The sequence below is a fragment of the Lupinus angustifolius genome, chromosome LG07 (assembly GCF_001865875.1).
Source record: "Lupinus angustifolius cultivar Tanjil chromosome LG07, LupAngTanjil_v1.0, whole genome shotgun sequence".
Classification (NCBI taxonomy): domain Eukaryota; kingdom Viridiplantae; phylum Streptophyta; class Magnoliopsida; order Fabales; family Fabaceae; genus Lupinus; species Lupinus angustifolius.
In genome coordinates, this window is record NC_032015.1 from 14,715,538 (window position 1) to 14,729,449 (window position 13,912).

Sequence of the window (13,912 nt, forward strand, 5' to 3'; positions counted from 1 at the left end):
ACATAATGTATCATTTGTGTTGATTATGTATAAAACTTTACAATAATAACATATAGATATTAAAGTCTAGCTTTAGAAAATTTGTGTTAATTTGGTTTTCTGACACTAGATATTAACAGTTAATGTGATTTTTTTAAAGCAAGAAAAATGGTCTCTTAGAAATTTGATTCAAGTTGTAAGCAAACTATAAAATCACAAAAAAGCCTTAATTTTGCGCTAAATGGTCATTCTGACTCAATCTTCCCGACACATGTTAAAGAAATTAGTTTTTTTTGGTTTTTCACATGTATTATTACACTAGACATAATCTTATTTGAGTTGAGAACCTCTATAGGTATATGAGGTTAATTCTCATAGTAGATATTTTTCTATTCACAAAACTCGAACCCAAGACCTTATTTAAGGGGAATCAAATCTAGATCACTTGAACCAACACCTATTTTTAGTTTAACTTAATTGAATGGTCTTTTGTTTCTAGAAGATATTGTGACTTACTATTTTCATACATAAAAGTACTAAGGACTCATAGCAATATGTGCCAAATATCAATCGCCACATAAGTTTTTTTTGAAAAGGAGTGATATTTTTGTTATAAAATATAGTTAAAAATTCGTGTGACGCATGTAAATATTAATCACATAAAACAATACACACGTAAAATAGAAAAATACTCTACATTTTTTGTGTATAACAATAAGTTACTATATACCTGATGTGTATAAAAATATTAAAGTGGTTTGTTCTTAAAGTTGAAGCAAAGGTAATGGTGGGGTTATTGCTTAGTCAATTGAATTTGTTTTTTTATTGGGCAATGAGCATATAAAGTTTCCTATTGATATTGATTTTAGAAAGCTGACATAATATTTGTCAATTCAGACTTTATGATGAACTTGAATTAACGGATTTCGTGGTTCTATATAGAAGAACTTAACAAGCTTTGACCACAAAACTTAGGGCCAAAATTTCTGACTAATAAAAATGAAATGAGAAAGAGTGATATACACTTTGAGAAAAAGATATCTGTTAATTTGTTAAGGGAGCATATCTGTTGTACCATAAAGTGTATCACTCTATGTGCCATTATTTATGATTCGTTGAAAAAATATTTTCTGATCAATCACAAACAGTGGTGCATGAAGTAACACTATTTTGAGACAACAAATATTCACCCCACGTTTAATCTCTAATAGTTTAGAAAGTCTACGTTGGCTGCCGCATTTTTTCTTAAAAGAATAATGCTATTTAGTATTCAACAATGACTTCATATTTTAATTATCTGGTACATTTAACTTGTCATTAATAAATAGAGAAAAAATAGATAAACGATAATATATAAATTTTATACATTATTACTATATATTCTATCATTCATATTTAATAATCATAGACTCTTCAAAAAAGTACTAATATAAATAAAGAGAAAGACTTGCATGGAGATATATATACATGGAGACAACCAATTAAATCTTACCAACATATTAAAAGTTTAATTTTGATTTAAACATAAATGATAGCACCAACAAACATAAATACATTTGTCTTTAATGTGACATGTTATATGTATCTTCATGCAAGTTTTTCTCTATAACTAAATGATAGATGATCTACATCTTTACCCTAACAGTATATATATTTATCTATATATATATATATATATAGATCTCTCTCTATATATATATTACATTCTAATAAATATCCCTGTGCAGATAAAAAACTACACACATTTTCTGATAGACAAGGATGAAGCTACTGGATAGTAAAGCAAAATTATGATCACAAAATCTGAAAGCATTATTTGGTGAAAATCCTATCACAATAAACCCAATGACAACCAAAATGAAGGCATGGAACATTCCTTAATGCTAAAAAATAAGGCAGTTAAAGGAATATAAATTTGCTTATATTGATGAACTTAACTCATCAATTGATTCAATCAATAGTGCATATTTGCTGTCAAAGACTGAGCACAGAAACAGACAACTTCATAGCTTCTTTAAGTTCAATTCTCTAAGTACGATCAAAATTAAGATCAAACCAAGCTCAAGCTCAAGCTGGGAAGACTATTACAGCATCTTTGTCCATGTACCCAAAAACGGAAAAATCGCGATAAGCAATCGTAACAGCAGAGGTTTGTCGCTTTTTCTTTCTCTCCTACTAAACCTGCCACCTTCCGTAGGCATCCTTTGTGACAACCCGTTCATCACTCGAGAAGACCTTGTTGCTGGTCTTTCCAAGTCATCCCATCCACCAAAACTTGGTGCTTCTTGGCTGCCTTGATCAACCGAACCATTATTTTCAACTACCCAGGACTGATAGCCTGTCTTCCCCTTTCTAGTGTTCTGGTTTTCGTCTGGTTCTTCCACAACTCCATTGCCATTCATAGAGCGAGATTTCCTCCTCATCCTGTACTTGCGTTTTGGCTTTCCCTTCGTCTGTCCCCATAACTTCTCAAATGCTAGTGCAAGTGCCGACTGAACAAGGGGGAGTGCTAATGCCATGAGGAAAGCTTTTGGGCCACTAGCTAGCAACCATGATGCGAGGATGATAGGGAATGTCCAACCATAGGATTTGAAAATCTGCATACAAAAAATGAAATACGTTGTAACACTTCACACTAACAAAATGTTAAACACACATTTACAAGTTTTTAGTAACTAATGTTAGACAATAGACAGAGTACCGCAAAAGTTATAGCTGCTTAATTCATAATTAAACCCTCTGGTCTCTGGAGCATTATGCTCTCACACAAGAGAGCAATGAAGGCTGAAAACTCAATGGGGCAAAATAAATTTGATGTGATATAAACTGATCAAAAATTAAATGGGAAGTAGACATTAGACAGTAGTTAATTGGAAAGCTGTTAGAGCCTTAGATGAATCAGATAACAAGAAAAGGGTACTCCACAATTTTTCAACCAGCACCAATAAAAATTAAGAAAGCAGCAACAACTATATAATGCCTTACTTTAAAATAAGAACAATTACAAGTAGAGGAAAATGAGAATGAAAATACAAAACCCAGATTTTTTGATGAAGCCAAAAGAAATCCTTCAAGAAACAAATGTGAATCTCCATATGAAATGTGAATCAAATATGAATCTCCATATGAAATGAGAATCAAATATGAAGTTTTTTCTTCTTTTAATTACAATCTGTTAGGTGGTTTGTGGCCTTAGATCTCAACTCTAAATTTAAATATACATTTTGTTGGACTGGTCCACGACCAAGGAACCACTAGCCACCAATGAACACATTGTTACTGGGCATGGGAGAGTGAAAGCCTACTATCAAACATTATTCAGAATAATCCAGGAAAAGTGCCCAACCAAGTTAAATTGCTCCCCAAGCAAATTAACTTGCTAGTCAAGAAACTTGGTACTCATGCGCCAAGTAAGGGCCATGAAGCGCCAAGCCTTAATCCTGATGCACCAACTTACGGTTCTAATTGTGTTCTTATGCAGGCCAAAGTCATTGATACAGATGCAGATGGTGCTGATGTTGATGCAGATTATTTGGCTAAGGAAGTCGGACCACATGTTGAGACTCTGACCGAGGGAACTAGGCTTGATGCTAGTCATCTGACCGAGGGAACCAAGCCTGGTGTGCCAACAGATCATGTGCACGTGATCAGACCAATACAAGCCACATCAGGCCTACGACACTTGGTGCATCAGCAATTGCGTGTTGGCCAAGCAACTTTATTTCCATCACTCTTTCTTCATTTTTCACATGTGTAATTTGAGTTAGTTAAATTAGTTATTGATGGGCCCGTCATTACAAAAGTATATCAGAGAAAAAGAGAGAAGAGTCAGGGTAATTCTGGAACAAAGAGGAAAGAATATGTTGCACATGCTACTAACAACCAAGACAGATGGCAAATAAAGACTGGTGGGCCAGAAACGAAAATCAGAGGTGGTGAATATAAGATGCCAGAATAGAAGGAAGAGGCAAGTAATCATTGGGTGGAAAATGAGTGATTATTGTCACTAGGAAATCTAGGAATTGTTTCTTATCTTTTCTGTCATTTTCTTTATGCACTCTTAGAATAAGAACTTTATGGCTATGCAATCTTGTAACTCATTTCTGCTCAATTAATACTCTGTTGGTGTGAATTGCTGAGTATTTTCTTATCCATATAACTGGTACCTATCAATTTGATATCAGAGCTCCCGGTTCTGGGAGCATCTGGATGGTATCCACAAGAATGGATAATAGAATCGATAATATGGAGAGGCGATTGGAAGAATTACAGTCGGCATTTCAAGAAGCCCTCTGGTTACAAACGGAGTCGTTGCTAAAGACGGTCACTGATCGTCTAGAAGAAGCAGTAGGTGAGATCTGGGGTATGGGAAGAGAAGGAATAGGCGAAAACAACAATAGGGAAAACAGGGATCGAAGGGAAGAATCGCGAGGAGATGATGAGATGAGAAGAGTCAAAAGGGTGGAGGTACCTTACTTCACCGGTGACGATCCTCATGGATGGGTGTATCGAGCAGAGCGGTATTTTGAAGTAAACCGAATTCCGGAGGGAGAGAAGGTGGACACGGCGGTGGTTTGTTTGGAGGGGAAGGCCTTGAATTGGTACCAATGGTGGGAATCTCGAATGGTGGTGACGATGCGGTGGCCAATGTTTCGGCAAGCTCTAATGAGTCGTTTTCAAACGGCAGCATCGGACAATCCTTATGAGACATTGATGAGGTTGAGACAAAGGGGGACCGTCATGGAATATCAGGAACAGTTTGAGCTTTGTTTAGCTCCACTGCGTTTTGCTGACGAAGAATTTATGAAGGGAGTGTTCATGAATGGGTTGAAGGAAGAAATTAAGGCGGAGGTTAGAATGATGAGCTCTGGGGATCTTCATGAATTAATGGAGTTGGCACACAAGGTGGAGGAAAGAAATAGGGTACTGGGGCGGTCACCTGGGTATTGGACCCGAGGAGGTGGGGTTGGGCCGACCCACACTGCTTTAGTTGGACGTTGGGTCGGGGCCCAAGAGCACCCACATTTTAATACGGACAGTAATCAATCGGTTGGGCCTAAAGAGAACACTCCAGCCCAAATGGGAAGAACAGAAAACACGATGCAGAGAGGAGGCATGGGGTTCAAAGAAGGGGAACACTCTTCGGTCAATAGAAGAGGAACGAGGTTCAAGAGGCTTACAAAAGAAGAAGAAACGAGAAGGGGAGACGGAATCTATGCTTCAGGTGTGATGAAAGATATTTTCCAGGCCATGTGTGCTGAAACAAGCAGATCCATGTTATTTTGTTGGGTCAAGAAGAAGAAGAGGTAGAAGAGGGGAACAACTCGGGAGAACAAGCACATGAAGAAATTAACTTGCAATTGAATGTGAGTAGCATTGCCGGTATGACGTCGAAGAACTCTCAAGCTTTGAGAGATTTGTAAGGGAAATGTTGGCAGCAGGGATGATTAGACCTAGTGTTAGCCCATTTTCTAGCTCGTTGATTTTAGTAAGGAAGAAAGACGGGGGATGGAGGTTCTGCGTCGATTACAGGGCTCTCAACAAGGTTACGGTGCCCAACAAATTTCCCATTCGAATAATTGAGGAATTGTTGGACGAGCTAGGAGGAGCAACTCGTTTTTCTAAGCAGGATTTGAAATCGGTTATTATCAAATTCGAATGAAGGAGGAAGACATTCATAAAACAGCGTTTCGCACTCATGAAGGACATTACGAGTATATAGTAATGCCATTTGGGCTTACCAATGCTCCGTCAACCTTCCAAGCACTAATGAACGATGTCTTCAAGCCGTATTTGTGGAAATTTGTGTTGGTGTTCTTCAACGACATTTTGGTGTATAGTCGTGACATGGGGTCACACTTGGTTCACTTGAGGCTGGTTTTTCAGGTACTCAGAGATCATGCGTTATGGGTCAATTATAAAAAATGTTGTTTCGGGGCCGAACAACTAGAATACTTGGGGCACCTCATTTCGAGTCACGGGATCCAAGCTAATTCGGAAAAGCTTTCCGCAATGACAAGATGGCCCACTCCTAAAGACATTCACGGGTTGAGGGGATTTTTGGGACTCACTGGTTACTACCGATGGTTTGTCCGGAATTATGGGGTGATTGCTAGACCTTTGACTCAGCTTTTGAAGAAGACGTTTCAGTGGTCACAAGATGCTCAAGCAGCCTTCGAGTCGTTGAAGGCCACTATGGTAAAATTACCCACTCTAGCTTTACCGGATTTCAGTGTGCCCTTCGAGATTGAATCCGATGCTTCTGGTTTTGGCATTGAAGCAGTACTGATGCAGCAAGGGAGGCCTCTTGCTTTTATTAGTCAAGCACTGTCGGAAAGAGCTAAGTTAAAATCGGTGTATGAACATGAATTAATGGCAATAGTGTTCGCGGTTCAAAAGTGGCGACAATACTTACTGGGAAACCATTTTATTATTCGCACCGATCAAAAGAGTTTGAAATTCTTACTCGATCAAAGGGTGCTAGGTGGTGATCAATTGAAGTGGGTGACCAAGTTGTTGGGGTTCGATTTTGAGATTCAATACAAACCCGGGTCAGAAAACCGGGTGGCAGATGCATTATCCCGGGTAATGGAATATAAATCGATTTTTATGGTTACTAACATGGACTTGATAGAGTTGGCAGCAGAGATTATGGAAGATCCTCAGGTACAGCAAATTATGCAAGAATTGGTAAAAAATCCAAAATCTCGTCCTCTCTACTCCATCACCAAAGGCTGTTTGTGGTACAAAGGCAGGTTGGTTTTGCCCAACAAGTCAGCACGCATTCCCCTCTTACTTGCTGAGTTTCATGCGTCTCTGTGGGGTGGTCATTCCGGCGTAACCAGAATGTAAAAGAGAATTGTTATAGCCTTTCATTGGACAGGTATGCGTCGAGATATAGAGAAATTTGTGGCTGAATGTCTCATCTGCCAACATAATAAATACCAAGCTTTGCGGCCAGCGGGGCTCCTCCAACCTCTTCCAATTCCTAATCATGTTTGGGAAGACGTTTCGATGGATTTTATCGGTGGATTACCGAAGTCTAGTGGTGCTGACACAATTTCCGTGGTCGTTGATCGCCTTAGTAAGTATGCACACTTTATATTAGAGAATAGAGTTAGTTAAGTTGTATTGCGAAGCAATTAACATGTGCCAATTAACAATTAGCATGTACTAATTGTTATTTGCACATGCTCGAAGTTGTTAGTGTTAGTAACTGCTTTATGCAGTTACTAATCTGTTTCTGTTTCTGTTGCTTTCCCTTTATTTAAAGGGATAAGCTCTTCTATTGTAATGTGTAATTTTATTTTCTTCATTCCTTTTATCTTTTATCTTTTTACATGGTATCACTTGCCCTAATGGCCATTGCCTCAGATCCCTCCACTCCTCCACCTTCCCATTCCTCTGCTCCTCCCATTCGAGCACATTCTCCATCTTTCTCTCTTCCCATACCCTCTACAAAACTCAGTGAGAAAAACTATCTCACTTGGAGCCAATTCATGCTCTCTGTTCTAATATCCAACAGAGCAATAAGATTCATTCACCCCACTGATGTACCACCCAAATTTCTTTCTGACTTTGACAACACTCATCATCACATTAATCCTACATTCCTCAGCTGGGAAGAGCAGGATCAAATCATCTTTGCCTGGATCCTCAACTCCATCTCTGACTCCTTACACACAAGAGTCCTTGGGTGCACATCATCTTGTCAATTGTGGGCTGAACTTAGAAAACCGGGTGGCAGATGCATTATCCCGGGTAATGGAATATAAATCGATTTTTATGGTTACTAACATGGACTTGATAGAGTTGGCAGCAGAGATTATGGAAGATCCTCAGGTACAGCAAATTATGCAAGAATTGGTAAAAAATCCAAAATCTCGTCCTCTCTACTCCATCACCAAAGGCTGTTTGTGGTACAAAGGCAGGTTGGTTTTGCCCAACAAGTCAGCACGCATTCCCCTCTTACTTGCTGAGTTTCATGCGTCTCTGTGGGGTGGTCATTCCGGCGTAACCAGAATGTAAAAGAGAATTGTTATAGCCTTTCATTGGACAGGTATGCGTCGAGATATAGAGAAATTTGTGGCTGAATGTCTCATCTGCCAACATAATAAATACCAAGCTTTGCGGCCAGCGGGGCTCCTCCAACCTCTTCCAATTCCTAATCATGTTTGGGAAGACGTTTCGATGGATTTTATCGGTGGATTACCGAAGTCTAGTGGTGCTGACACAATTTCCGTGGTCGTTGATCGCCTTAGTAAGTATGCACACTTTATATTAGAGAATAGAGTTAGTTAAGTTGTATTGCGAAGCAATTAACATGTGCCAATTAACAATTAGCATGTACTAATTGTTATTTGCACATGCTCGAAGTTGTTAGTGTTAGTAACTGCTTTATGCAGTTACTAATCTGTTTCTGTTTCTGTTGCTTTCCCTTTATTTAAAGGGATAAGCTCTTCTATTGTAATGTGTAATTTTATTTTCTTCATTCCTTTTATCTTTTATCTTTTTACATGGTATCACTCGCCCTAATGGCTACTGCCTCAGATCCCTCCACCTTCCCATTCCTCTACTCCTCCCATTCGAGCACATTCTCCATCCTTTTCTCTTTCCATACCCTCTACAAAACTCAGTGAGAAAAACTATCTCACTTGGAGCCAATTCATGCTCTCTGTTCTAATATCCAACAGAGCAATAAGATTCATTCACCCCACTGATGTACCACCCAAATTTCTTTCTGACTTTGACAACACTCATCATCACATTAATCCTACATTCCTCAGCTGGGAAGAGCAGGATCAAATCATCTTTGCCTGGATCCTCAACTCCATCTCTGACTCCTTACACACAAGAGTCCTTGGGTGCACATCATCTTGTCAATTGTGGGCTGAACTTCAATCATTTTGCAATGCCCACACCAAGGCCAGAAGCAGGTAACTCAGGGCTCAACTGTGCACAATTTCTCAAAGCAACAACAACATTTCAGAATATTTCTCCAAAATCAAAGCCATAACTGATTCACTCGCATCTATAGGCACCCCTATATCAATTGCAGAACACACTGACTACATCCTTGATGGATTAAGTGAAGAATTTCAACCTGTCATCACAGCTATTGAGAGCCAAATTGATCCACCCTCTATCAATGAGCTAGAACAAGTCTTTGTGAAGGAGGTTATTCGGTTACATGGGTTCCCAATCTCTATTGTCTCAGATCGTGATCGAGTTTTATGAGTATGTTCTGGAAGGAATTGTTTTGTTTAGCCGACACAAAATTGTGATTTAGTTCTGCATATCACCCACAAATGGATGGTCAGACGGAGGTTATAAATAGAACACTTGAGACCTACTTACGCTGTTTTGTGGGGGAACATCCTAAACAGTGGGTGAAATGGTTGGCTTGGGCGGAGTTGTGGTTTAATTGTTCATATAATGCCTCTACTCAGATGTGTCCCTTCAATGTCTTGTATGGAAGGGATCCTCCTTCAATTATTCCCTTTCGGAGTGAGACCACCTCGGTAGCTACAGTGGACAGTTTGCTCCGGGAAAGGGATAGCATTTTGGGCGATCTCAAAGCCAATTTGGCCAAGGCTCAACACCGAATGCGTGTCCAGTTGGATAAAAAGAGAAGGGAAGTCGAGTTTAAGATGGGTGATCTGTGTTTTTAAAGGCCCAACCTTACAAGCTACGTTCTCTTACTCGACAAATCAACGAGAAATTGAGCCCTCGCTTTTATGGGCTGTTTCTGGTTTTAGAAAGGATTGGGGCTATGGCCTATAAATTACAGCTATCGGAGTATTCACGCATACACCCGGTTTTCCATGTTTCTCAACTCAAAACGGCTCCTCCTGTGAGTATTCCCTGCCAACAATTTCCAGCGGGTTTGATGGAGGATTGGGAACTATTGGTATTCCGGATCAAGTATTGACGTGTCACAAATTGTTGAATGGCAAGAGGGAAGTATTAATCAAGTGGGCTAATCTCTAGGACCACGACAATACGTGGGAGGACTTTGATCTATTCCGTGCAACCTTCCCAGATTTCCACCTTGAGGACAAGATGTTACTCGTTGGGGAGGGTATTGATGGGCCCGTTATTACAAAAGTATATCAGAGAAAAAGAGAAAAGGGTCAAGGTAATTTTGTGATGACAACCTCTTGGGGCTGCCTTTGTTTTAAGGATCGTTTAGCTTGAAATTTTAGGACCTTTAGGACCTAATTCGGTTTTGTGTGAAAGCTAGGGTTTTTAGGCTGTTTGGGGTTCGGTTAGGTATGATGTAGGGCTGTTTGTAATGTGTGTAGGTTTGGTTTAAGGTTGGAGAAGGTGTTTTAGGGTTTATTTTATGCGTGAGGCAGGTTGTATGAGTTGTAGGTTAAGGTTGGTTTAATGGAGATGGTGGATTCGGTTTTATAAGAACAAGTATGGTGGTGGCCACGGCCAACCTAGGTTTAGGAGAAGTGCTCTCAACTAAAACAATTCAAATTTACTCAAAATTCAACTTAACTTTTATTAATCCAATCTGAATGCATAAATAGGCAAAGTTGCCTTGGCTGAATAGAAAATAGACTAAATCCTAATTAACTTGAATGATTGAAATCCTAATTAAAACTTAGCCTAAAAAAGATACGAAATAATAATGTAATTCCTAATTAAATCAAGTAGATAAGATCTTTAAATAATGTGATTTGGGTTGAATAGTCTTCACGGTTTGGAGGAAGATTGAGATGAGATGATTTCCTTGATTTGAGGAAGCTTGATTTGAATTTGGTGTTGGTGTTGTTGGCTTGGTTCCTTGCATTTGAATTTGGCCGAAATTATGTGGAGATTTGAAAAGATAATGAATAGATTTGTTTGTTGTGGCTGATTTGAAAAGATTATATTTGTTGGCAGCAAGAAATCTATCTTCACCCTCTTGATTATGGTCGTGTGATCCTTGATTGATCAAGGGTTGATCTCTTCCTTGCTTGGTCGAATTTTGTATGATAGGATTTGACTAAGTTGCTTGTTAAATTTGAATTCTCAAATCTATCTTTGTTGGGGTTGATTTGTTTATAAGATATGTTGTTGGTATAAACAAATCTTATCTTCACTTCCTTGATTGTAGCCTCCCACAACATAATCATATCTTCACTTGATTCCTTGTTTGTAGCATTAAATTGGATCAGATTTGAAAGATATAATCTTTATAATTATCTTCAAATAATTTGTTTTCTCCATGCCTTATCTCCTTGTTTCCTTAGAGATAGAGTTCCTCACGTCCTCTTCCATGTAAGAAAATGACCATGCTTTAATTTCATTGCCTTAGCCACGTGACAAGCTTACCCTTGAACCTAAGTGAACTACTTGGTCACGAAATATGGACCATGTTACAAATAAATCCCAACCCATATTACATGAATTAAATACTAAAAATACTTGAAGGAAATTAAACCTAAGACTACATGAGAATGCAATCTCATTTATTTGAATCAATGCAAATAAAATAAACCAAACTATGCTATAAATTCTTTGCAAGAACATGGCCTCCAAAAATCATAGGTTGCCCCCCTTGGTTTACATCATTTTGGAACAAAGAAGAAAGAATATGTTGCACATGCTACTAACAACCAAGACAGATGGGAGACAAAGACTGGTGGGCCAGAAACGGAAATCAGAGGTGGTGAATATAAGATGCCAGAATAGAAGGAAGAGGCAGGCAATCATTGGGTGGAAAAGGAGTGATTATTGTCACTAGGAAATCTAGGAATTGTTTCTTATCTTTTCTGTCATTTTCTTTCTGCACTCTTAGAATAAGAACTTCATGGCTATGCAATCTTGTAACTCGTTTCTGCTCAATTAATACTCTGTTGGTGTGAATTGCTGAGTATTTTCTTATCCATATAACTGGTACCTATCAGTTATTAGTTAGGATTCCTTTTCCTATCTTGTATAAGTACTTGGGGAATTCCCTTGAAGTATGTATTGTATTCATTTTTCATATGTCAAATAAAAAGTGAAGAGTTATTCTTTTACTTCCTTTGATAGTTTCTTCTTTAGGTTGGGTTGCCTTTCACACCCACCATTGTTTTTCATTCTTCAAAGCTCCAAAAGCTTCTTCTCTTTCTTACCTACTTATAAGTGAGACACCGCATCTTGAACTAAAACCAGTAATGATCCTATGGGCCTTTTCCACTTATAAAATTTTTCACTCATCCCCTCATATCACTACCAATTTCTTTAATTTCATGTTTCATTCCCATGCCGATGAATCCTCAAACAACAAGGTGATCATGTAGTCTTTGTTTCCTAAATAAGATAAGCTGAACCAAATTTCGCCACATAGTTAAACCTAAAGCAATTATATTGCCCGTTGAAATTTGAGAATGCAGCCGAACTAAATTATGTAAGCAATGAAAGATAGCCAACTAAAACTGCCACAGAAGTCCTTGTCTCTAACAAACAAACTTCCCAATAGGAACAACCTAAAAGCACCGTACCTTAGCCGAGACAATGCTGGCCAGGTGCGTTGCTTTTGCTTGATTGCTCAAGAGATGCCTTCAACAAAGATTCCATTGAAAATAATTGGTCTGCCAATTTTATAAACAATCACTTTGCTTTATGTCAGACACAGAGAAAAAAGCTTAAACTATCATTAGAAGCCTCACGTAGAAGAGAAACTAATCTTAAATAGTGAGGCACGTAGTAATCAAATACTCATCTTTCAATATATTACCACCTACATCCACAAGTCCAAAATAAATAAATTAATAAAACCAAATGCCATAAACAGTTTATTCGTCTTCCACACTAAACTAAGGGAAATTTTAAGGGCCTAGGATAAGGAATTCAAAAGTAACTTTGTATTGGGAAAAGACATGTTTAATATTTCCATGGATTTAGTTTTTCAACCCATCTTTATCCCATTTTAACTCCTTATCATAAAAAAGGTGGTCTATTACTCTCACCTAGTGGAGTCTGGTAGGGTATGAGTCCTTTTGCGAATTAAGTTGTGGAGGGGGAGAAAGAGAAATGAAAGGTTGAAGAGTCATAAATGAAATGATTTTAAAGTTTTTTTTCATTTCTCTCATCCAAAACTCAACTCATAAACGAACCCAACTTCTCATACAATTTACTTGAACCCGTGATCTATTGTTATTAACCAAAACCTTGTCATTGGACTTGTATTAAAATAAAGGGCATAGTTAAAAAAAACAAATTTGACACACTTGAAGTTAACTACAGAAACGAAAGAGACAAATTACCTTGAAAATCCAGAGAGAATCTATAACTTCCTCCCAACCCCCACTAGTTTCTTCCTCAAACGACGGAGATTCAGCTTCATCAGACCACCACCGTCTCTTCTTTCCGAATTCTTCTTGTTGGTCTTGCTGAGGAGGACGTTTGGCTTTGAAATTGTTGAAGCTGAAATTTCTGGGTGAAGAGGTTTCAGCATTGGAATCCCAACGTGGGATATTGTTGTTGTTGTTGTTGGAGCAAGAGATGCGATAATGGGAAATGGGTTTTGGGTTGAAAAGGGTTGGTCGCCATGGACAAGGTTGAGGTTTAGGATGGAATGTAGAGCATGCTTCCATTTGCCACACACTTCTTCATTATCTTTCTCCTCATTAATAAATATAAAAATATTTATTCTTTCAGGAGGAAAATATATATTATTATTTAGAGGGAAGAGTATATAAAAATAAAATTATTCTCCGATACTTTTTCATTTGTACTGGCGTACGACCCACATTCGTATTTTTTCTAATATATAATGTATCAACTTTATATTAAAGAAAAACAATTTAAATATAAAAAATGAAATATATAAACTCAGTGGAGAATGAAATTATAAATAAGAGAATGTATGGAAGATTGATAATATATTAATATAAAAAATGAAATCAATAGAAGTAATATGTGGAAGTTTATATTAATTATTAATGAGAAATGT

The 13,912-nt window shown here is 38.0% G+C and overlaps 1 protein-coding gene across 1 annotated transcript; it reads right to left on the reverse strand.

Moving 5' to 3' along the window:
- LOC109352449 lies at positions 1,874-13,592 on the reverse strand. Its single transcript, XM_019594441.1, has 2 exons — positions 13,224-13,592; positions 1,874-2,576 (listed from the first exon to the last, which is right to left on the reverse strand). Exons 1-2 carry the CDS (start codon positions 13,551-13,553, stop codon positions 2,064-2,066), a joined length of 843 nt encoding a protein of 280 aa, XP_019449986.1. The 5' UTR covers positions 13,554-13,592; the 3' UTR covers positions 1,874-2,063.